This window comes from Petromyzon marinus, chromosome 2, assembly GCF_048934315.1.
Source record: "Petromyzon marinus isolate PM22_M1 ecotype Great Lakes invasive population chromosome 2, UKy_Petmar_22M1.pri1.0, whole genome shotgun sequence".
NCBI lineage: Eukaryota > Metazoa > Chordata > Hyperoartia > Petromyzontiformes > Petromyzontidae > Petromyzon > Petromyzon marinus.
In genome coordinates, this window is record NC_133668.1 from 11,634,452 (window position 1) to 11,660,527 (window position 26,076).

General features: G+C 42.4%; 1 protein-coding gene across 2 annotated transcripts in view; it reads left to right on the forward strand.

The window, feature by feature from the left end:
* The window catches only part of LOC116947419 (acid-sensing ion channel 1-like), a 134,938-nt gene that overhangs the window by 63,592 nt on the left and 45,270 nt on the right, over positions 1–26,076 (forward strand). The window contains exon 1 of one of the 2 annotated variants that reach the window (XM_032963116.2): positions 5,300–13,813. The exons of the other annotated variant lie outside the window; for it this stretch is intronic. Coding sequence (XP_032819007.1) covers positions 13,100–13,813 — 714 coding nt within the window. The 5' untranslated portion in view covers positions 5,300–13,099. Of the gene's footprint in view, positions 1–5,299; positions 13,814–26,076 lie in introns of those variants that run through there. 2 annotated transcript variants of the gene reach the window in all.

Consider the following 26,076-nt stretch of genomic DNA (forward strand, 5'->3'; position numbering starts at 1 on the left):
AGCGACATGTCTCTGACCGAATTCGCGAGCACAAATCAGATTTGAAACATGGCAAAACGAATTCTTCTGCCGTGGCTGATCACTGTTACAACGCTGTGGGTGATCACGATATAATTTTCTCCGATACCAAGGTTCTTTGCAAACCCACGGGTTTTTATCAGAGATTTGTTCACGAGGCAATTCAGATCTACAAACACAGACACAATTTCAACCGAGAAGATGGTTTCAAATTAAGCAACCATTGGAAAGATGTTCTAAATCGAACTAAACATTAAACTAATTTCAGTGGTACAGTATATTTTTCAAGTAGTGGTACCCTAAACTTTCGCAGCTCTTATAAATTCCCTTTTCACACCATCAATAGGTAAACTTCCCCTCCCCCCCCGTGCCAAACGGCAAGTCCACCGGCACGTACACCACCTCTTTTCTAAAATCGGCCAATCAAATGCTAATTTTTATGCTAATTCCTTTGTCAGGACACCTTGTTTGCTCGCACACAGCTTAAAGGTCCGCGGTCTGAGCGTGGCTGTGTTTCACTCCAGCGCTGTCCTCGAGACAGCCTGATCCCTTCACCTGATGAAGGCCGCTTGTGTTGTGGCCGAAACGTCGTGATTTTTGTTGTTTTATTTTTTACCTACGTGACTTTACCAAATAGAACCAAAGCGTATATATGTTTTCAAGCTTAAATGTTTATCTAAAGAGCATACTTATAAAATACCTTATCACCATTAATAACCATCATATATCCACTGCTGGATGAAGGCTTCCCCAAGCCATCACCGTCTTGCACGGTCTTGTGATGCAACAGTCCATCTAGCACCTGCACACGTGATTTTATCGCTCCATCTCCTATGCCCCCATCCGCCATCATCCCTTTTAGCGGCATGTCCTGCCCAAACCCAGTAAATTTGGCTCATGTGGTATCTTATCTAATTCACGTGTTCCCCTTCCTGTCAGTGTAATTCCAGGAATCCATCTCTCCATGCTTCTTTGGCGACTTTTCAGCTTTATTGCAATTTCTTTGTCAATGTCCTTTTTGTAATCCATACCATAGCAGGAAATTTACACGAATTCATCATTTTATTTGGAGGCACATTGGTATATTGCATTATGTGTTTTTATATATAATGCAAATATATTTTTAAAAGAAATACATTGAAATTACATAAGGTAAATTAAGACAAAGTAAAATCTAAGTCAAGTGTAGACTGTGGTGTATTCATTCCTTAATATTTTGTAGCATGCACCCATCTTCCCGCACCTCCGATTAGCACGGTTGACTACGTACAGTGCGAAATAAGTTCAACAACGTAAATTCGCGTACATCCTTCCATGGCACTGATCTCCATTAGCAGCCCATAGGAAAGTGGCAACCCACATTCTTGTGATTAGAGCCAGGCTGTCCAATAGTACATCCACACAGTGATAGTCATTCTATCGACCATAGAGATTGCAGAGAGGCGATGGGCTGAGTAACCATCAACCAGGATTTAAAAGTTTCAGCCTTGCAATTTTGAGTCAGGTGTAAATAAGTCTGCACAACCAGATGGTTGTGTCATAGCGTGGTTATTTTTATCCTTGGCCGTTACTGAGCAATCTCTTTTTTATTCATACAATTTAGTCGCATACCAGGCACCTTGCATAACATTTAGAACGTTTGTAAAGGACAGCAGATGGTTGACATTTTAATAAGATTAGGTGGACCACAGCTCTTTTCTGACAAGAGGCATAAGATGTTATTGTATTGCTCATGACACATACCACCCATTAGTATGGTGTTCTACAGTGTGCACGGCAAGCGACCATGTTCATCAGTAGAATGCATGTGGTGTTGTGTGAACATTGGGTATGAAGCAGATGTCGCTGATGTTGCACATCTTCTTTACTTAGTGTCACACACAAACATCCATCTGTCTGATTTTATGTCCTGTTTGTCGGCATGCAAGTATGTCTGCCAAACGAGTTTGCATTACATACACTTTTGGGCCATGGATAATATCATATGGATGTAAAATGTATGGACATTCTGTATTAGGTGTATGGCATAAATAAGGATGATGATTACAAAGCTGCTGCTGTTGATGACCATGTTTGAGGATGATGATAAGTAAGCTCCTGTCAGCCAACCTGTAACTAGCCATGCAGAAAAATAAATGACGGTATGTGTGCTCTTGTGCTGTTAAGTGGGTAAATAACACTGGTCTACACTTTTTTAGACGTCGTTTTTTTTCAGAGTTGAAATGTGCTGTTCATTATGGATTTTGATGTGCTAAATTCACATATGACAATTAAAACAACTGATTGACTACTGTTCTCAAGATATTTATGTTTTTACATTTTACGTCTATGTATATTGTGTAGCTAGTAGAGTTTTACTCATAAATTGTGTACCGAGGTATTTTCATGTGTTTATGGTTGCTTTACATGATAACATGTCACCTGTCCTGTTCATGTAACACTTTAAACATCAGCAAAGGGTTTATATAAATAAAATGTATTATGAAACAAAAGGCAAAAAACTATTATGTATATAAGTACGTAGTTTAGTCCTTATTCAGTGTCTACTCGGCGATTCTTGGCTTGTCTCTTGTATTCATTAAATGGAGCATCTTTTGTCACTGCCCAGCAACAGTTTGCCCTGATAGCGTTTCTCCATTGTTGCAATCTCCTGGTGAAATCACTCGCCATGCTCGTCGCTCCCTGCTCCGCAGTTCGGTGGGGAAAAAAATCTAGATGAGAGTATTTTTTTAATCCTTAGTGAAATGTTGCAACCAAGGCTTTTGTAGGCCTTGAGGAGGTTTTCTACCAACTCCCTGTAGTTGTCTGCCTTGTTGTTTGGGAGAAAATGTGTTGCCACTAACTGGAAGGCTTTCCATGCCATCTTTTCCTTGCCACGCAGTGGACTTTCGAATGCTTCATCTCGAAGAAGTTCACGAATCTGAGGACCAACAAAGACACCTTCCTTTATCTTAGCTTCACTTAACCTTGGAAATTTTCCATGGAGGTACTTGAAAGCTGCTTGTGTTTTGTCCATGGCTTTGACAAAGTTCTTCACCAGACCCAGCTTGATGTATAAGGGTGGTAACAAAATCTTCCTTGATTCAAGAAGTGGTATATGCTGAACACTTTTCCTCCCAGGTTCCAATGACTGTCGGAGTGGCCAATATATCTTGATGTAGTGGGAATCTCTCGCCCAACTATCCCATGTGCAGAGAAAACAGCAGCACTTTGTGTATCCAGTCTGCAGACCAAGCAAGGGAGCAACAACCTTCAAATCGCCACAAAGCTGCCACTGATGTTGGTCATAGTTTTTGTACCTCAAAAGTTGTTTCATGTTGTCATAGGTTTCCTTCATACGGACTGCATGATAAACTGGAGTTGATGGCAAAACATTTCCATTATGCAGCAAAACAGCTTTAAGACTCATCTTCGGTTAATCAATGAACAGTCTCCACTCATCTGGATCATGAACGATGTTGAGGGCTGCCATCACACCATCCACGTTGTTGCAGGCTACAAGATCACCTTCCATGAAGAAGAATGGGACAAGACCCTTTTGATGGTCACGGAACATGGAAACCCTAACATCACCTGCCAGGACATTCCACTGCTGCAGTCTGGAGCCCAACAGCTCTGCCTTACTCTTGGGTAGTTCCAAATCCCTGACAAGGTCTTTCAATTTACCTTGTGTTATGAGGTGTGGTTCAGAGGAGGAGGATGGGAGAACATCTGGGTCATGTGACCTTGATGGTTCAGGACCAGAAGTTTTTTTGACACACCTTTCCCAACTGGAGGCGCAATGCAGAAGTAACAATTGCTGATATGATCTGTTGGCTCTCTCCGAATCATTGGCATTACAAAAGGCATATATTTCCTTTTCCTGTTCAACCACTGGCAAATATTTGTTGCACAAGTGTTGCAGCATGTGTGGGTCCCACATCTTATCCTGATCTCCAATTTTGTAGCCAAAATAAAGGTGATAGGCTTTCTTAACCATAGTGGTGAAACTGCGCTTTTGTGATGCAAAAGTCACTTCACCACAAACATAGCAGAAGTTATCTGCTTTGTTCACACAAGTATGAAGCATCTCTGCTCACTTTGGCTAAACAGAAATGTGTCCCTTTGCAAAATCAAACACTGACAAATAAGAGAGCACGACACTGTATGATTTCTAGAGCTGATATAGGGCAATTTGTTCAGCAGAGGGATGTATGCCTAGTTGTGATTGCGGCATCCGTGACTTGTAGGAGTAACATGATGCAATTCATATTATGTATGACGCAATACCAGGTTCAGATTGCATCATTCATTGTTTTGCTCAAAAAGCAAGTGCTGTCCTAACCCAGTCATAGATTTATTCATAGATCCAGTTAAAGATGTATTTTAGTCATTTCTGGTTTAAATTTAGATCTCTTCCCTTTATAACTCACCGATCTTCCAGCATTCCCAAGTCAAGGGTCGTATATATTGACCCAGTAGCATATCTTGAAAACTAGAGCCAATCAACAATTTTAAGCATCATTTTCATTCTCAGTGACCCAGAATTAGTAAAGTTGGACTGCATTTATTTCGGAAGCATTTTGGCAGTAAACTAGTGTAATCACATGCATGAAACGCATCTGGATTGCGTATTACTTGTGCATCACTGGCATAACTGACAACAAATAATTGTTGGATTCATCTTCAGGGTTCTTTCGATAAAGTCACGTACAGTGAGGGAAAAAGTATTTGATCCCCTGCTGATTTTGTATGTTTGCCCACTGACAAAGAAATGATCAGTCTATCATTTTGATGGTAGCTTTATTTGAACAGTGAGAGACAATAACAACAACAAAAACTCCAGAAAAACGCATGTCAAATATGTTATGAATTGATTTGCATTTTAACGAGGGAAATAAGTATTTGACCCCTCTGCAAAACATGACTTAGTACTTGGTGGCAAAACCCTTGTTGGCAATCACAGAGGTCAGACGTTTCTTGTAGTTGGCCACCAGGTTTGCACACATCTCAGGAGGGATTTTATCGCACTCCTCTTTGCAGATCTTCTCCAAGTCATTATGGTTTCGAGGCTGACGTTTGGCAACTCGAACCTTCAGCTCCCTCCACAGATTTTCTATGGGATTAAGGTCTGGAGACTGGCTAGGCCACTCCAGGACCTTAATGTGCTTCTTCTTGAGCCACTCCTTTGTTGCCTTGGCCGTGTGTTTTGGGTCATTGTCATGCTGCAATACCCATCCACGACCCATTTTCAATGCCCTGGCTGAGGGAAGGAGGTTCTCACCCAAGATTTGACGGTACATGGCCCCGCCCATCGTCCCTTTGATGTGGTGAAGTTGTCCTGTCCCCTTAGCAGAAAAACACCCCCAAACCATAATGTTTCCACCTCCATGTTTGACGGTGGGGATGGCGAGTTGAGTTGATGCCAAAGAGCTCCATTTTGGTCTCATCTGACCACAACACTTTCACCCAGTTGTCCTCTGAATCATTCAGATGGTTATTGGCAAACTTCAGACGGGCATGTATATGTGCTTTCTTGAGCAGGGGGACCTTGTGGTTGCTGCAGGATTTCACTCCTTCACGGCGTAGTGTGTTACCAATTGTTTTCTTGGTGACTATGGTCCCAGCTGCCTTAAGATCATTGACAAGATCTTCCCGTGTAGTTCTGGGCTGATTCCTCACCATTCTCATGATCATTGCAACTCCACGAGGTGAGATCTTGCATGGAGCCCCAGGCCGAGGGAGATTGACAGTTCTTTTGTGCTTCTTCCATTTGCGAATAATAGTACCAACTGTTGTCACCTTCTCACCAAGCTGCTTGGCAATGGTCTTGTAGCCCATTCCAGCCTTGTGTAGGTCTACAATCTTGTCCCTGACATCCTTGGAGAGCTCTTTGGTCTTGGCCATGGTGGAGAGTTTGGAATCTGATTGATTGCTTCTGTGGACAGGTGTCTTTTATACAGGTAACGAGCTGAGATTAGGAGCACTCCCTTTAAGAGTGTGCTCCTAATCTCAGCTCGTTACCTGTATAAGACACCTGGGAGCCAGAAATCTTTCTGATTGAGAGGGGGTCAAATACTTATTTCCCTCATTAAAATGCAAATCAATTTATAACATTTTGACATGCGTTTTTCTGGATTTTGTTGTTGTTATTCTGTCTCTCACTGTTCAAATAAACCTACCATTACAATTATAGATTGATCATTTCTTTGTCAGTGGGCAAACGTCCAAAATCAGCAGGGGATCAAATACTTTTTTCCCTCACTGTAGAATGGAGATAAAATAATAATAATAATAATAACAGAATAAAATTCTCACGACGTTTCGGCCACAACACAAGTAGCCTTCCTCAGGTGAAGAAACAGGACTGTCCGGAAGACAGCGCACTCAATTATTATTTTATCTCCATTCTACGTGACTTTACCGAAAGAACCCAGAAGTTGAATCCCTGCAGTCACGAAAGCTTTAAATAAAAAAAATGTTGGATTATCTACACCTCTATTAATGTCATTGATATGCAGCCTCATTGATTCGGCTCACCTGCTGCTTTATGTATTTAACCATCTTCTTGTTAGTGCTATGCAGATGGCTCTGTCTCCCATGTGTTTAGCAGTCCCACTGCAGAAAGTGGTTCATGCTCTGTAGCTTGTGTCCAGTGGACAGGGCTCTAGGAATGTGCGGGGCTAGGCATGTTCGTTATGGACCCCACTGATTCGTCTCCTGAGTGCCGTGGCCGTAGCATCTGCCTGTAGCGTTCTCTGCCAGAATAATGCACCCAGACCACGGCAAATTCCTCGGTTTGTGAGCAGGTGGTGATGCAAATATATGCGTGATGTTTCAACAACTCGTGAAAAGGGTTGTTTTAATCCCAATCGGTTTATTATCCATTGTAAGCACCTGAGCATGAATGCAATGCCAGTCAATGCTTTGGATAATAATGTGTCGTGTCATTTGGTGTGAATGCTGGTACATATTACGTGAATTTATCATTATGTTACTAAATGATGACGATAATGATAGGCGAATGCTTATCACAATTTATATATTGAGAATGGGTTCGTTTGTCCTGTGTATTGGAATTCAATTCATCACATCACCACTATATCTGGTTGGGAAAATGCTGCCCCTTGCCCACAGTTACGCTTTACACTCCAGAGAAATTCGGACCACTGTAATAATATTAACTGCATCGGCAAGTGTGAGTAATTATTTAAGAGCGAGCTAACGGTTTGCTATGCACAGGCACACATTACACATGGCAGCTGGCGGCATCTCATACTCTTTTCTGGCACCTCGTCATTACTTTATCTAAGCCTTGGGCTTGCTAATTATTATGATTGTTTTATTAGCTATTGGTTCCACTATTATCTGTTAATGGCGGTGCAGATGTTTCAGACTAGAACTCAACATCAATTGCTTATGTGTTTGTATTTTTTTTATTATCTCATTAACCTGACGTCTCTTCATGTGTCTCTCTCTTCTTTCATCTCCGTGCTACACTTAATAGTGGATAAATATATGAAGCTGTGTGACAGGAGACGTCATTTTTACAGTTAAATAAATTGTCCATAGAGCTAACAAAGGTTGCCTTGTATACTCTAAAAATGCATTTGTAAGTAGACATTTTTGTAAGTTAACGTAAACAATAATAATAAAACATATTGTTGGTGTGAAATATATTGCAAATATGATTGTTTTCAAAAGGCAAATGAAAGGCAAAAAGGGTGTAAAATAAATGCATCCAGTTGATTCAGAAATATACAATTGCATACGCCTCCTGTTTTAGAAAAAAAAAATAACATCCATGGATTATAGCCAGGCCAGACTTGTTTGGTGGAGGATATGTAGGCGTTGACAAAGTTTGGTGTTAACGGGCAACAGAAGTCTAAGGTGACTGTGACAAAGCAAACTCACAATGGAGAAACTTCTTTGTTCCCTTTAGCTATGTGGGCCTCTGAAGCATTCTGAGATGATTGAATGTCCGTATATGCAAGGTTGGGGTGAATTGTTTGCAGACACTGAAAAATGTGGCATACTGTAGTTTTTTTATGAATTATTTGTTTCGGCTTTTATCTGACTTGCACAAAGCAAACGTATTGCTTATAAAATGTGTTTTTGAGGAGGGTAGGATGAGTTTTGAACTTATCTATTTTAATCAGGCACTATCTTTTCTATAAGCTCGCTCGTTTGTATGTGTACATTATTTATATTAAATATTACGAGAATTTGAAAACGTGTTGTTTGTAAATATAACCACTGAAGCTCTTCTTTGTTTTTTTTCGGTAAAGTCACGTATAAATAAGAAATAATAAAATAACGTAATAGTGTTCGACGTTTCGGTTGCAACACAAGCAGCCATCATTAGGTACAGAAGAGCTAAATTATGAGAGAGGGGAGACACATAACCTCAGATGTATATACAGACACCCAAGTAGGGGGAACTGACACAGATACAACAGGGGACACAGAGAGAGAAGCATACCAGACAAACAGGGTTTAGCAAAAATTTTGGAAACCATGTAAAGCAACACAGACGGTCGGTCAAAACACAATTAACGCATAGTCCGGTTGATCACGTTATTTCAAAATATTGCTAAATTGCAGGTAAAGTATGAAACTCTAAATACAGACCGCACACACAGACAACCAAGTAGAGCGAGCCAGCACAGAGACAAGCACACAGTAAAGTTGCCTTAAATAGGCAGAGAAGGTAAGGCTGAGTGACAATGGGACAAATCAGCACGAGGTAAAGTGGGGTTCGGCAGCACCCACACGGAAGCAACAAGGCCCACACACAGGCAGAGACATCACAGAGACACAAATCCAAGCCAAGACACAAAGGCAGATACACAAGCAGAGACAACACAAAGACACAGACCTCTTACCTCCCCGAAGAGGTGGTTCAGACTTGATTTGAAGCTTTCGTGACTGCAGGGATTACTCTTTGTTTTTTTCGGTAAAGTCACGTATAAATAAGAAATAATAAAATAACATAATAGCATACGACGTTTCGGTTGCAACACATGGGCCTTACCTGGTAACAAAATAAAAATCAGCGCCAAGCCGAGGCCCTCCCGTCGTTCCACACATGCACCGGGCTACCATCCTTCGCAGTTTTTCTCAAGTCCCACTTTGTAGATACCACATTCAATAATAAAGCGATATCAATATTTACGTGAAAAAAACATGCTTTTGCGTCACAGGAGACTGCATAAGTTTTGAGAATTCTCTTAAGGGACAATGTTTTCTGTCATTTGTTTTAATGCAAGCTGCATACCTGTGCATATTTAAATAGGATATTGAGTTGACGTTATCCTCGGTTTTAATTTTGTCAAACGAAACATAGAAAATATGTGCACAAATTGCACAATAAGCTAATGGATATTAATGCAAGGCCCTACTAGAACTCGAATTGAGCAATGGTAAATGCTAATGGGGTCATCGCATAGATAAAGCAAATGTAAACACAAAAATGGAAAACACCAAAGCATAAAGGAGGATGTTTTCAAACACTGTGCTCTTAACACAGCAACTTGAGTTTGAGTCCTGGCCACAGCTAACATCAGTTGTGAGTGATAGCTGAACCAGCCTTGGGCTGTCCCACCCCAGCCTTCACAAACCGCACTGACCAGCGAGGTGAAGTATGGTCAAACAACCCCCATGACCGATGGCACAGCAAGGCTTTCATGCAGTAGGGAATTGACAAAGAGATATAAAATGTTTTTGTTAGCGATTCACATAAAATCGTCGGAGCGATGTGTAGGTAATTGATAAAGCAAAGCAAAAGGACACGGCTCATTGTGCAGACACGAATGTGACTGTAAGCACAAACGGATGCATTTGCTGTGCTGCAATGGTGGCTCCGTTGCCTTAGAGATGCTGGCCAAAGCACTGTGGCTTTCTTTAGTCTTTAGCCTCGACAATCTGTGATGAAGTATCACTCCACGCCAGTGAATCACTTTGTTCGTGAAGATTAATAGAGACAAAATCCTGCTTGCGATCAGATGAATTGCAATGTATGATCATTTGGGATATATTTTGCTGTTTGGCTAAAGTTGCAAAAACGACACTTGCATTAAAAATTTATTTAATTTAATCTATATATATACAAAAGGGAAATTTGTGAATGTGTCTGTTAAAAATGTTTAAAATACTTCCCAACATGCAACAAACTTGAAATTTGGCATGTGGGTAGCTTCCAGACTGTACAGAATGCAAAAAGTATACAAATAGACTTTTGTATTTTTTGGGGGGGGGGCGCAATAATGCATTTATTTTGCACGGCAAGTGAGCAGTGACGTCACATCTGTGACTGCATGCCGAGCTTGCTCGCCACACGAACCAATAAAACTGCAGGCGTGCAGTTGAGATCCTAGGTTTGAAATGTTGTTTAGCGAGGGGAGGGGAGGGGAAATATGGCTTAGGTGGGTGTTGGGAGGTGGGAATTGAGAGATGGAGGAGAAACAGCCTGAAAAGGGGGTGAATGGAGGGGTGTACGCTAAGTTGATATTCAGCCTTCCACACACCAAATTCAATTTCATCCTCAAAATATATTGCACACCCACCCTTCTGTACAGCGTGTGTACGCTCTGCTTCGTGCGAGTCCATCGCCCCCATGTAATTCCCACATGTCCCTCCCCATCCCCTACTGAGTTGGCCTCTGCACAGAAAATGAGATTATCTGACCAATACAACATAAATGCGATTGCCCAAACCCTTTGCTGTAATGTTTTGTTTACTGACAACACCATGATTATATTGGATATTGTGCCTTAAAATGGTCGCTTCATTTTATACATGCACTTTTTCGGATATTTGTATTTACTTAAACAACGGGACAGATTAATGTCATTGTTAATACAGCAAGACAGCAAATCACTGCACAGCAACAATATATTGCGTTGAATTGCACACCTCAGTGCAGCCTACAATAATGAGTGCTGATGGCTCGTACCGCAAGGGGTTAAGATGAGTAACCTTTCAGACGGACGGCCGATGTGCGTTTAGGTGTTAACATGTTTAAGCCCCCGATGTGTGCCGCTGAGCTGGAGAGCAGCGGTGTCGGTCGCAGTCGCAGCGGAGCGGCAAATGAGCCGAACGTGCAGAGAACGTGAAATTTGGCAGTGAAGTAGTCGGCTTCCAGCGTTCCCCGTGCTATGCGTGGAAATTCCTAGCTCTTGCATGTGACGTCCTTGATCCCTCGCTCAGCCGGAGGGACAGCGAAGACTGCCCTGGGCTGCCTACAACTCTGCTCTACTCCACAGCGCAAAGTTCTGGAGGATTCTTTCTCGCACGTAGATATGTTTAACAAGTCGCGTCTGTTGAATTTGCTGTATACGTGTAAAGCCACCGATGGAATGCAGAATTTCAACCGCTAGCCTGGGGCTGCCAACAGAGATCAGCGAAAACTGATGTTCATTTGATTGCGCAGAGCAACTCTTTGCTGTGAGTGTTAATGTCGTACAAGACGTTTTAAAATAGCGCGCTTATTATCTGCCTGGAGTAAAATGCATTCGGACATAATAACGTTGTCGCAGCTGTAACCTGGACACGTCGATTGGCAATTTTTTGCAATGCTCTGTTGAAACTGGATGTTACTCAGGATTTGTCAATAATACTTGCTCCCAGGATCGTGTTGTGTTTCTTACCTATTGCGTGACCAAAAACTGTTACATAACTTCAGCCTGCATTTTTGATGCACCACGCGACTCTGTGCTCTATTTTTCTTCGATGTATGTGTAGAGCTGCCCATTATGAAATGTATATTTTGTTAGGTATAAATGTATGCATTTGTTTTAAGTAGCTATTTATTTTCTCAGTTTTCTACCATCAGCTGGTGATGCAGTTGATGCATGGTGCACTAGTAAATGCAGCCTTTGTGCTGTGGTTGTTGGTCACAGGAAAGATCACATGAAAAAACTAATTTGTATATAATTACACTGTACATTGCGCATCTTATGAGATGCAGCACCTTGAGAAGCCACTGCATTTCCACACGAAATACATCAAAAATGTGTTTGCGTAATGTGTGTTTGACATTAGTGCAGCCAAAGTTTCTGCTAGTGCGATCTGTGGACATGACGAGGAAGTGTAACGTTTCAAAATACAACTGTGCATGTCTTAATTGCTGTGACGAAAACGTGAAAAGAGCCAGGACGACAACATTCAAAGGAATGTGCTCACCCAAGAGTATCCTTGTCTTTTCAAAAGCAGATCTCTTTTTGTGCCCTCATTCGCACGGGGGGCGGTGGAGCTAGCTAATTGGACGGTCCTGTGATAGATTTGCGGCTGTGGCTAGCCATGCTCGGCCGTTTATCCTGCTTTGGCTGTAGCACCGCCGCTGCTCCAGTGAGGCAAAACTGTGGGCTGCTCCCTCATGCTGGGAGGGCGTGGGGCAATGGAGTTGAGGTTAACAACTGCTGATGTACGTGCTCGGAATAAACAGCTTTATAGGAATCGGGAGTTTTGCGCAGCTAATAAAAATGAATGATTTTAAGAAGACCTGCCACTTCAGGCAGCGTTTAGGAGTGGGAAGGAAGCCTTTTTGGAAGGCGGTGGAACATTGTTGGTGACTTCAAACATTTTTTTTAATATATAAGAAAGTACTTTTTTATTGTTACAATTGTACCTCATGTCGGGCGATGTGTTCAGTTTTCTTTTGTATGCATTTATTTGTTTGTTGTTCGTGAGAAAGAACGGTGAATTCAACAATGGGAGTTAAAGGATGCTGCCTTGAACATTATTGACAGGTTAAATCGTTTGGTTTCGATCACAGAAAATTAAGTCAAAATACGAGGAAGGAAACTTCATCCTCTGAGCGCTGTAAGGGGTTCGTGCTGTTTCTGAGCTTCCCTTGGGTTTCATCTGAAAGAAAACCATACTGGTGTTGAAAAGAGCACGAATTTGAAAGAGCAATAGATAATAGGGAGAAAAAAAATCTCCAACATGGAATAAGGAAACGCCAGGTGGTAAATGAGGATGACAAATAGAAATTGTCGGCATCTTTCGTTTAGATGCCTGCGCAGACATTTCTGGCTTATCTGGCTGCTACTGCTGCTGCTGCTGCTTATTTCTCACTGAGAGCTTCGTACGGGCAGAGAGCATGGCCACCAGCTGTGCAGTCGAGGATTGCGGAGAGAGCACAGAGCCGCTCATGGAGAGGCCCACGGAGCCAGAGCCCGAAAACGATGTTGGAGAGATGCCCAGCTGCGAAGGCCACGAGGGCCGCTCGCCCTCCTTGCTGCTCCGCCTAGCAGTGACGCTCGCCGCGGCACGGTTTGGAAGCCGCACGGGACTGCACGGCGTGCGGCACGTCCTGGCCGCGCGACGCACGCGGACCTATCGCCTCCTCTGGCTGCTGGCCTGTGTGGCGGCCCTGGCCCTCCTGCTGGCCTCATCAGCCGACCGTGTGCACCACCTGCTGTCGCGGCCCTCAAACAGCAAAGTGAGCACGGTGTGGCCGCGTGGACTCACCTTCCCGGCCATCACGCTCTGCAATAACAACCTCGTGCGCTTCTCGCGCCTCACCCGCACCGACTTACACGCCCTGGGCATCTGGCTCGGCCTTCTCACGCGCTTGGCTAACGGGCCGTCGACCATCGTAAACCTCACGGCCGACCCCGACGTGTTGGCCTCGCTCGCTGAATCGCAGCGACAATGGTTTCTGCGACTCTCTGACTTCTCGACATTCCTGCCTCCCCGTGACCCTGCTGGACTGAGTCGCACCCTCCTGGAGCGGCTGGGCCACCCGCTCGGCGAGATGATGCTCACGTGCCGCTTTGGGGGTCAACAATGCGGCCCCGACGACTTCACCGTTGTAAGTCTGGCACCTCTGCTCTCTTTCGATATTGTTGTTTCAATTCAAGTGACTCTGCCGCCTATTAAACACTCGATCCAATTCGTTTGTGAACCCGGCATTTATGTGCACGCGCGCGAGCTTGTGTTTTTCAAGTAAAAAAAAGTCACCAACTGGAGGAGAGGACTAACGATACTAACAGCACTTGCTCTGATACTTTGTGGAGCATGGGACAATCCTTGTTTTTATTTTTACGTGAAAAGTAAAAAAAAGAAACACCTGAAGCTTACATTTTTCATCACACTGATTCATTATGCTGAAATTACCATGCATGTTTGTAAGCCTAATTTAGTGGTGATGTTTTCTCACTTCCACTTTCGTTTATTAAGTGCATTCACTTTCAGCACGATTAGCAGTTAAAGGGCTATTCAATGGATAATGTTTTTCAGTGGTTGCATGAAGTGTGCACAGCACTTCTCTGCGTATGTTTGGTTGCATGACATTATTGCTGCTCCGTAATTCATACAGTGGCTTAACCTCATGTATAATGCATAAATGAGAAGCCACATCTGCGCTCGAGTTTTGCTGATATCGAAATATATATTACGGCTCACATTGTGAGATTTCGAGTCAGAAAGGGAAAAGCTGTTCAAATATGTATGTTTTGGGGTAGACTGGCTACATCATGTACTGCAGAAATAATAGCTTATTTTGTGCTACATCTTGAACATAATTAAAATATATATACACGAACAGCTGTATATGATTACCTTTTACCCGGTGCATGAACATAGGTTGTACGTTCTGCATGCAGGTAAATTGTGTTGTGTTATTGCTGAGAACGCAGGGCACAATCCATCATTTGAATTCAGCATCGTGGGTTCGCTGGCATGCCAGGGACCTATTGTGCAGCCAAAGAATTCACCAAATCCCCGAAGCAGTGATTACATTGCACCTAAAAATAATGGACCAATTATATGTTGAGAAATAAATTAAATTTACATGAGGACACACTTTCTCTTCGATTTATTTTGAGTCATCTGTTCTATCCCCGAGATGGGCAGTTACATGTACTATTGGCGTTAAGTGATATTTGATTAATTCCAAGATAAGAGTCACAATCATCTCTGAAATGTATTACCCCACGTGGGGGTAATGCATTTTGTACAATCTTGCATTAGGACTATACATGTGCTGGATCTTAATAAGGATAACGATTGAATGTAAAAAGTGTGCTTCGTCAGCAATCCCCGGGGTAAATGTAATGTTTTATTGTGTCTATGAGCACAACGTCACACTTCTCAACCTGCCCGCAGTTTTGCTGTTGAACTTCAAATGTGATTTTGAAAAGTATGATTTATTTAAAAAAAATTGCCAGTGTTTTAAATTTATTGTACAAATTCCCTTCGCTGCATCTTATCTCCTGTGGAAACCTTTTTTCTATCCCAACAGCTTTACATTTCTTCTTAGGGCTCTGCTGCAGGACGGGAGTATGTTAGCCTTGTCAATTTGCATATTTTTAAGTTTTGAGGTGGAATGAGTATGGAAAAAGTGTTGTGCAATGGCTTCACTGAATATATATTCAGAGCAACCCTGTAGGACTGTGAAATTGGCAGAGACCACTCTAATGTGCATTTTAAACAAATGTAAAAAGGAAATGTGAAAACATTTTATTTGTAAGATGTGACTTTTGTTAAGGTGCTAATGAGTTTGTTAAGTATTTATTTTTGAAATTCTAATTTCCCCAAATTGTGTTTCCTGTTCCCATTGTTAACACCTAGCTTCAGTTTAAGGAGACAGCTTTCATATAGAGTTCTGTTGGGTTAGCTCATGCATGCATTAGATACACTTTTGTATTGAAAAGGATGGCAGAAATGAAATCCATGCAGCCTCCCAGGTCAAATAGTCTGATGAGAGTCTGGGACTGGTGTGTAGTTACACATTTTCCCCTGCAATTGAGCTTTTGAATGTGCCTTGTGCACGTAACATCAAAGTGAAATTCACGAGTTGGCGTTGCGCCTACCTCCTCTCATTCAGTATTCCTCTTTCGACTCTTACGACTCACATTTCTGAATCTAACCTAGTGGCTAAATCAGAGTTATGAAGAAAATATCTAGAACTTTTAGGAATTAATTTAAGTTGAAAGAAGTTCAATATACATACCATACCAGGGTCAAATATGGTTTGCAGGTGTGCCTGACAAACCTTGCCACATTACTTTTTTTAATGCTGGAATTACCTTATCGAGAATGCTGTAGTAACCTTCGAGGTTTTGAAAACTCTTACCTCTAAGTATTTTTAGATTTTTAGAAATGTTGTTTGGAATGATAATCACGTGTTATTGTCATTGATGATGTACAAAAAGCCAAAATGATTAATGCATTCAACCATCAACAAGTAAGATGCACTCACACTGCTGTATTTTGCTCACGGTACTGGTGATGTGCTTACATCAAGAGCAAGGAGTATGGGGACATCTTGTCAGGCATTAGTGCTAATTATGACTCAATTAAGCAATTTATTTATTTGAACCTAGTTGATTGGGATTCCAGACAAGATTTATTTCATGTGAGGGATGGGGGGGGTATCCCTGACTCAGCTTTTTTATATCCTCAGGACTGCACTTTCAGTTGTCATCCCTTTTGGGGATGAATCTATCCCTCCAGATGAAATATTTGTTACATTCAAAATGCCAGAGTTGAGATTGGTTCGTTTTTGAATTGGAGATTGCTTGGAAATATAAGGTGCTGTAGGTTTTGGGCTGGCTGCGAGGTGGTCAGGAGAGAGAAGCACGGTGATGGATTCTTGAACCTCTCTATGCAGCAGAGCTCTGAGTGTCACCCCTTCCGATGTGTCGTGGGTTTTCTCCGGGTATGCTAGTTTCCTTGGGTTGTACTCATCTCAAACCTTTATAACCTATGGCTGCAGTAGTTCTCTTGCTATATTCTTCCTGCCTCAGCAGTCCGCCTGCTGTATTTTTTCACCTGAAGACGATTGTTTGTGTTGCGATCGAAATGTCGTGATTTTTATTACTTTATTATTTTTCTATCTACGTGACTTTACCGAAAGACCAAAAGAGTATGAATTCCTGCAGTCACGAAAGCTTTAAGTCAAGATTTATGCCAGTTTCCTTCTACAAATAGCCAAACTCTCATTATTGGAATTGGCCAAACATCCCAATGTATCCAAACCCCGATTAAAGAGTCTTGTAATGCCGTGAGGCTTCCCTGTGGTATCATGATTATTCCACAGTGCATATAACACGTGAACCCAATATATCCTGCTATCCTGTTATGTGTTAAACGATTATTTTTATTTTCAGGTAATTGTCAACCTAATATTATACGGAAACGTCTTCACACTGTGCCGGTAATGGGGGCTATTTAACCATACTCAATTCATAAGAATGGGTTGTACCCTTTCTGGCAATAAAACAGTCGTGTAAACACTTACAAAGACTAAACAGGAACCCTTTGCGAGGAATCATGTCTGCATTAAACACACACAGTCCTTGTGGTGAACATGCAGACAAAAACATGCACGGGTAATAGATGGCATTGTCTTTGAAACTGATTGGTCTACACCAGAGGCAGCAGCCTTCCTTAGGGCCGAGTCTCAACCAGTGTTAGACCAGAGAACGCCAAAACGCATTTTGTTCCCACTCCCTGCACTCCCCGCCCCACGGACATTTGACAAACATCCTCTTTAAAGATTATTCGTTTCGGCTCTGTCAAAAATCACAGAGGAGATGGAGACACATTGGTAAGCCATTGTCTACGCGTAGTCTTGAGCATGCATATGGAAACATTCAATTGATGCATTTATATGCTTCCAGTAGGATACAAAGTAAGGTATAGAGTTGTGGAAGAGCGCAGATGGGAGCAATCACCAGAGTTCCTGCTGTAAGCGTCACGCTCTCCTCAGTGAGTGAAAGGGTTCGAGGCATGTGTGCAAGAAGGGAGTTGTGCACAGGCTACAAAGGCATGGCAGAGGGAGACCCAAGAGTGGATCGGCAAAAAATGGCTGTCCATGGTCCATGCCTGCTGGTTACTTTTCATTATTCCTTTTTTTTTACATGTATTTTAACGTAAAATATATGGATGAATACTGCTTCTATCTAGGTATAAGATAACTCTGGGCACATAATGACACTTTTATATAATGCAGCAGGGCCTGTGATTTTAATCGGACAACAAATGACCCCAAATGGTATATTTTCTCAATCAAACATCTGCTTTGCTGATTTATGCATTTCCACCAGTCAATTCAATTTCTGTACTCTGATAGAAATCAAAGGTGACCTTTAGTTTAGAGCATATATTTGTTTTATGTCCATACATTCAATGGTTACTCGGCTATGATCTGTGATTTACACTCTGGGAATTCATTCGGATATGAAAAGCCTAGGAAAATCCACGGATGTTCCACCATGCTGAGACTAAAATCACACTAAGGTCACTTAGCATGATCCAGCCAGTCACCTCCAGTTTTTTCTTTCCATAAAATAAATCTTTTCATTATTCAAAAGTCACATTTTTAAATCAGTTGTGTGTGGTTGGCATTCGATTTTCAAAAAAAAATTGAAATGTAAGCATTGGTCTTTTGGAATATACAAATCCTGTAGATAATCCATGCGATATATATCAGTCCTTGATGGACAAAATAATGCTTTCCCACTGTTTTACAACAAGTTTGACAGCATTGAAATAGCGCATGGGTTTCTTTTGTGAAAATGATTTAAATCAACTTGAAAGTCAAGGTTGAAACATTTTCAAATTGCCATATCTCATTTTTCACGGCATGGCTTTCTTTCTTTGTATTGTCAAGCAGTGACCAAAACCTAATAGAACACTCAATAACAGCGGTTTCATCTAAGGTAGAATTTTCATTTCAAAAAAAGCCAGCGATGGTCTTCTCACGTATACTCTGTGGGTCGTAAACATTTTAACTTTATTTTTTCCGTGATATTTGGAAAATAAACCTGATTCACTCAGTCATAATGGTTATTTTGACATTCATAGCCTCGTTCAAAATATGACACTTTATAGAGAAGAACATTCAAAATAAGCCCTAGGAATATGCTATTTGTACTTACTGAATTAACAATGTAACAGTATTCATTTAGCACTTCTGAGCATGTATTTTTATGTTTATGGGAAACCGCATGCCTTCAGTTTACCAGAGTAGGCAATGTGTCGCGAACACACCGTTTGTCTGCCTGCCTCATGTCAATTGTGAGCCTGAGTGGTCCATTCGGCCAACTCATTTCACAGTTACCATCCATTCGCATCATGCGGTGTGTGCTATTTACAGTTACACGAATGGTGTGCACTGTTATAACATGCTCCAATATTCTGATTGTACTCCTGATAGGTGGACAATATTCCACCTCTGACATTCAAAATGTATATATTCTTTGGTTCTTTCGGTAAAGTCACGTAGGTATAAAATAAAATAAATCACGACGCTTCGATCGCAACTCAAGCGGTCGTCCTCAGGCGGAAAGAATATTATCCAGCAGTGGAACGGCTAGACTAGCGGGAGAGCTGTTACGACAAGGTTATATATGTATGCGATCGGTATTACCTTGTTATCGCGGCATCTCTTGAGAAAGGTTAGCTACTCAATCAAGTGAGCCTTCTTGTCTCGCAGTCTGTTAAAAGCTCTAACAGATGTGTGAAAACCCTCCCCGTATACCTCCGTGACTTTACCGAAAGAACCAAAGAGTATGGATTCCTGCAGTCACGAAAGCTTCAAATCAAGATTCAGAATGTTCTTGTAAATAATGCATTATGTTCATTAATATTTGGAATACTGTATTGCTTATTCTGTGCCTGGCCAGGAGATTGTTAGTATGCAGAAGTCCTGGTTGTAGAATTTATATTTAATCCGATTCTAATAAGTTGTCTATACATGGAGCCAATGCACATTCTGCTCATGAGAATTACTCATACGAGTAAATGAGAAAATAACCTTTAAACACGTTCTCAAATTCAAATGGATACGAAACCAAAATTTTTTCAACATTGCGGTTTGCTTGATATTTCAGAACCAGCCATTTACTTTAACCATTGCAGTATGCCTTACTTTTAAAAAAAATATGCAGTTAAATTACAGAAGACAAAACTGTCCATAAATGAGGAATGCTGTCATTGAACATAATTTCATGGAATTTCAAAAGCTTATCCCATTGTACTATACATGTCAAATTATTAAATGAAATATTTACATCGTTTCGTGGCTGAAATAGGTTGTGGCCTACAATATGGCTCTAGGGTTTGGTGTTACATGTTGTTTATGTAGTTTATTGTTAAAAATTCGGTCACAGTCCCTATGATCACTGTTACATTGCATTTATGGCTTTTATTTTGGTGATTTTGAAAAGTTTTTTTGGTTTGGCCATGTTTTTGTTTATTGTAGTACGGAGTTAGACTGATGGCCTTAATCTTAGTTGTCTTGTTGTTGTTGTTTGACTTGCAACCCACTGGGATTTTTGCACACAGCGTTGGTGTACGGTGATATTTCAGGAATATTTAGATGTTTTTTTAATGGATTTTCTGTTTGCACAGTCACATAATCACTTTGAGATGTTTTCTTGTTCATGTTTTTGTTTTTTGTTTGTTGCGGTTGCACCCGATTCAAGAGCCGAATGGCTCACAGGGCTATACCAAATAAATGGAACTATGAACTATGATATTTGTCACAAACGTGTCAACTAAAACACAGTGGATGAGATGTGCATGCCAGTGGTTGGTCTTGTAAGCCTGGCAAGCGCTCTGCCAGTATTGTTGCCTCGTTATCTCTGCTAAGACGGAGGAAACCATTTCATGGCCCTCCACCAACATGTGATTAAAAGTAATTATTTGTTAATTGGTAATATTCAAAGAGGTATGTCGTTCTACTCCCGACAGTGAAATAGTGAAATATCTTTTTTATTCTGATATAGATGGTATTTATTCCATAATTCAATTAAAATGTTTTGTGGTTTGTATTGTAAATATCCTACTGTGGAATATCTATATATAAAAGTCAAAAGTTGGTTGTGTGTTTGTGGCGGGGTTTGTGTGTGGGTTTGTGGCGGGGTTTGTTTGTGGCGGGGTTTGTGTGGTTGCGCACTTGCCTCTCCAACGGTGTGGTTTACGTAAAAAGAAAATAGCCAGGTACCACGCCATAAGCCCCGCCCGCCATGAACAAGCGCTATTCCTTTTTCACATCCGTCAACTTTAAATTAGTTTAATTAGCGATTTAATGCGATTTCTGTGCACTTCCGTCTTATTTACTTATTTATGACGCATGCACGACCATACCAACTCACGCGCCTTTGGTGGGTAGGACGGCCCATGCCAATTCGCACGCCTTCGGTGGGAGTGAGGGGGGCATTTTCTTACGCGTTAAAAATCCTATAAAAATACACTAAACGCTCAGGTAAATTCTTCACTGTCTCATGTCCCCCCCACCCCGATGCGTGCAATTATTACTACTATACAGTCGGTAGATGCTACCACTATAGGCCGTAGATATTACTGCAGAGCGGCCGGGAACATCATGCCTGAGTTGGGGGGGGGGATCAGGGGTAGCAGCCCAGCCCCAGCCTGCCAAGGTGCCACCTCGGCCGGCTGGACAATCTAGGCGAGGCCTGAGGCTCTGCACGGGACTAGGCCTCACCACGCCACTGTCAGGTGAGTACTTTGTGCTATAGAGTAGATAAATACTGCTATAGAGTCAGCATGTACTACTGTAGTTATAGCAGGTACCACCACAGTCGGTATGCACTGCTGTAATCATAGCAGGTACCACCACAGTCAGTATGCACTGCTGTAATCATAGCAGGTACCACCACAGCCGGTATGCACTGCTGTAATCATAGCAGGTACCACCACAGTATGCATTGCTGCAGTGAAAACAGGTACCACCACAATATTCACTGCTATCATCATAGCAGGTACCACCACAGTATGAACTGCTGTAATCATAGCAGGTACCACCACAGTCAGTACGCACTGCTGTTATATTTTTAAGAGTAGTTTTGAAATATTTTTAAGAATAATGTAAAGCTTCCATTATTCTAGACATAAGAATACAAAACCTGGTGTATTATGCAATCTGCATAGTTGACAAAAGTTATACTGGGTACCAATTTGTGTCAGTCGTGGTTGTCCTATCAAGTAATGGAGCCCCTGGCATTTTCTTTTATTTTACCAGGTAAGCCCCACTGAGCTATATAGCTCTTTTTCAGAAGTCACCTGACCACAAATGATAATTCAACCAAGTGGCTTTTCATTTGGAAAAATGTATAGTAGCCAAATACTCCAAATTCATGTTTCTAAATGCATATGGAAAAACCATAGGACCCGGAAAAAAATCCACATGACCACGGGGAGAACATGCAAATTCCAAATATACAGGAATCAGGGTCGAGGTCGAACACACGAACTATATACTAGGCGAGGTAGTTAACATCTTGCCATCGAGGCATAGAGGAAAGTGAAATGTTTACCCCCGACAACCCCACGCTATGCTCACTTGAGGACGTAAACTTATATTATGTTGAACTTCTTTTGCCCGGCGCGTAGTCAACTGTGCTAATCGGAGGCGCGGGAAAGGACAACAAACTAAACACTAAATATTCAGGCTTCAGGGTGTTTTAGTTGAAACGCTTGTAACAATACACACACAGAAATCCAGCACAAAATATATCTTCCTTCTCTGAGTTATTCGAAAAAAAGTCTTGAGAATAGTTTTAATCAATAACACACCAGCTGTATCAACAAACCATTATCACTTTCAGGAGTGAGGATAGATTCTTAATTTTAGATGAGTTCTATATATTTCTGTCAGCAGACTTGATTTGATATTTAGTTTAAAGCGTCACATCTGTTGCACAGCTTGGGGTCGAGCTCACATTCATAATTAGTTACAAAATTCCTTTTAAAATGTAACTTAAGCATCAATAACATTTTAAGTTTCATTACACGCAATTATTTGCAATGAGCAGTGCAAAACGGCATTATCCATGTGAACTGATGAGGTAGCTGTGCTATGCCAGCAAAGTCCGCCTATATTTTCATGACAATCACAGCAATTTAGCAGATGTGCTGTGTGCATGCCATCTGTTCAGTGTTCTACTTATCCCTTGCCAGACAAATGTACATCGCCAAGAATTGAAGATTTCACACTTTCCATAGTTGTGTATGGTAATTCCTTCTGCACGTCTAATAATTATCCAAATGCACAGGGTCACTGTGGGGAATTGCTTCAAGTATGCCACATGGCTGTATACAAATCATGTTCATAATTGGCAAATTTTACATAAAATGTAACCGCCATGTAGGAATGCAAAAAATATTAAGCATAACCTGTGCTTTGTACTGGATGTTAAACATAAAGTGCTGTTTGCCCATTGCTTTGAGAAAAGCACTTGAATGGATTTTCTGTTTATCCATGGTGCAAAGATGCATTCTAATTCCTCATGATGGCCAGGATGATCACAGTTTGTCGTTTGTGTGTGCATATAAAACGGAGCAATGGCCTCGGTGCTAAAGAAGCAATTCAATGTGAACTCTACTTTAGCGCACACATTTGATCAGTTCCTTACCTTAAATTTAAACACCCCTCTTAACCTTAAAATATCTTAAGCACGCATTGCATTGGCAAACGTTGCGAAGTTATATTTAATTTAGTATTCTGCGAGCGATTAAGTAATAGTTGGGATGTCCAGGGTACACAATAACATGCATGATAATAAATAGCGTGTTGTGATAAACCATACAAAAAAGAAAGCAAGCGGAGGGCCTGAGAGGCCTTGCCTGCTGACAGCAAGGCTCGTAATCTGTGACCGCAATGATGAATGGAAAATAAATTGTAGAGAGCGCTGGACATGTCAACAGGGAACGTGAATCTCCGCGGACTCTCACATTGGTGAATACATGGCATTACTGTACATGTTATCAAATAAATCGCAGTGGATTCTGCCATAGCCTGACAAAAGTAACTGAAATTTACTGTAGATAATGAGTGTCAATTGGCATTCAACATATAGTTGTGGTGCTTTGGGTTCTAGCCTACTTCTCAAGACTCAACTTTATGCCTGTCTATAGTGTGGGTCGAGTCTAGTGAGTGTAATGGATACCAAAACTGAGGCAATTTAAGAGGGTTGGTTTGCCTTTAACTTGTAGACAAGCTCCCCCCTGCCTGCTTTTACACCATAGCATATATCTGGACAACACGGTGTGTTTACAGTATACCCCAGGACGACCCCTTTTGTCCCCACACTCACACCTGAGGCTACGCGTTCCCAAACACACACACCCTTAAGGCACGTTTAGCCTTGGATGGCGTTTACCACCCACTTTTGATCTACATTCAAAAGAATGCCGACTTCGATGTCGTTCGCCGTGGGCCACCGCCGGCCTGCCACCGTCGTCAGAGGAGGAAGAGAGCCTGCTGGCTCCTCTCCACAATAGGGGAGCGTCAGAGGCAGCCTCCATGTTAGTCCATGGGCCCAGACCAAAAAAATCACTTATTGGTACCACCTGAGGTGGCAAAGTCTAGTAATGATTTTTGTAATCCTCCATGCGTGTGGGACATATTCTGACATGATAACTTTTGCGGAGTGGCAGGTTAGTTGTAGTTACCATGACTTTTATACAACAACAACAACAACAACCGCCATTCGCCACTCAGTGGCGGTGACGTCACCACGACGCTTGTGCCAGGCCATGTGCACCTTGAGGCCACGTGAAGTGTCGAACGTCCACTTGCAGGAGGTCACGGGGCAGACCCAAGTGCCACGGGTCGACTGACTAAGATGACTGAGATGAGTGGCTGATGCACCACCTGTGCCCCCTACTGTGCCAACCTGCTGTGCTTTAGCCACCCGGCGCGCTGCTCGTTGTTGTGAGCGTCGCTCCTCCGCCCTCCGTTGTTGTTGGAGGGCGACTGCCTCCAACTGCCCAGTAGCGGCGTCCTTCATGAGACTCCTCCACAGAGGATCTTGACACCGCTGGTACCAGTCATCGGCAAGTCCACTCAGCTCCACGTCCTCCTGTACCACATCACTCCATCTCTTCTCTAGCCCGTGCCACGCCCGTTTAACCTCTTCGCTCCAGTCGAACAAAAGCTGTTGAATTTTCGATTTAAAGCTTTCGTGACTGTAGGGATTAATCTTCTTGGTTCTTTCGGTAAAGTCACGTAGAATGGAAATAAAATAATAAAAATAAAACATAATGAAATCAAATAAAATTCTCACGACGTTTCGTTGGTCTTGTTGGAATTCCCTACACCTCTGCTGTAGCAGACAGACGTAAAATATGGCATCTGTGCAGGACCGCCCTTTCCTGAAACCGCATTGGGGTTCCGCAAGCCTCTCTTCAGCGTGCCTAGCAAGGCGGTGTTGAATAATCATTGCCAGGACGTTTACCGGCACACTGAGGAGTGAGATGCCCCTGTAGTTATTACAGTCTGTGCGGTCCCCTTCTTAAAAAGGGGGACCACCAGGGCATCCTTCCAATCTTGCAGAGCCCGTCCAGTGGTCCAGACTGTTGTTATGATGTCATGTAGGGCAGTCTGTGCACAAACGCCACCCTCCCTCAGCATTTCGCTTGGGAGATCATCTCTGCCCGGTGCCTTTCCTGGTCTCAGACTCTGGATCCCCTTCAGTACTTCCTCAACAGATGGCACCTCAGCCAGCCACTCACAGGGGGTGACTTCTTCTTCCAATATTTGAGGCACCACAGCCTCAGCAGGGTCATCCCCACTTTGTCTCGTGTTGTTTTCCAGGCTGAGAGATTTCCCCTCCCCCAGGACCTCACAGAAATGCTCAGCAAATCTGCAAACCTGTTGCTGGGGGTCAGAGATTGGATCACCGTTCTTTCCCCTAATGATGGTAACAGGTGTGGCGCTGCAGGTTACTTTTTTGATCGAATTATAGAGTGATTTGTGATCGCGGGCCATTGAGGAAGACTCCATCTCCTCAGCAACCCGCGACCACCACCCATCCTTGCAGTGCCTCACGGCTCTCCGAACCTCCGAGCAAAGGCTGCGGTAAGCCTCCTCCTTCTCCGATGTGGGATGCTGGAGCCTGTCGCTTTTTCTCAGCCAGCTTGAACACCTCCTCTGTCAGCCAGGGTCTCTGGGGAGGTCTGGACCATGTACCCAAAGCAGCCATTGCAGCTGCATGAGCCACATTCCTAAACCTTGCCCATTTCTCCTCGACATCAGGAGGAATGGTAGGTCCTGGTGTCAAGGATATGGGCCCGCATCTGCTGTTCCGTCACTATGTAGTC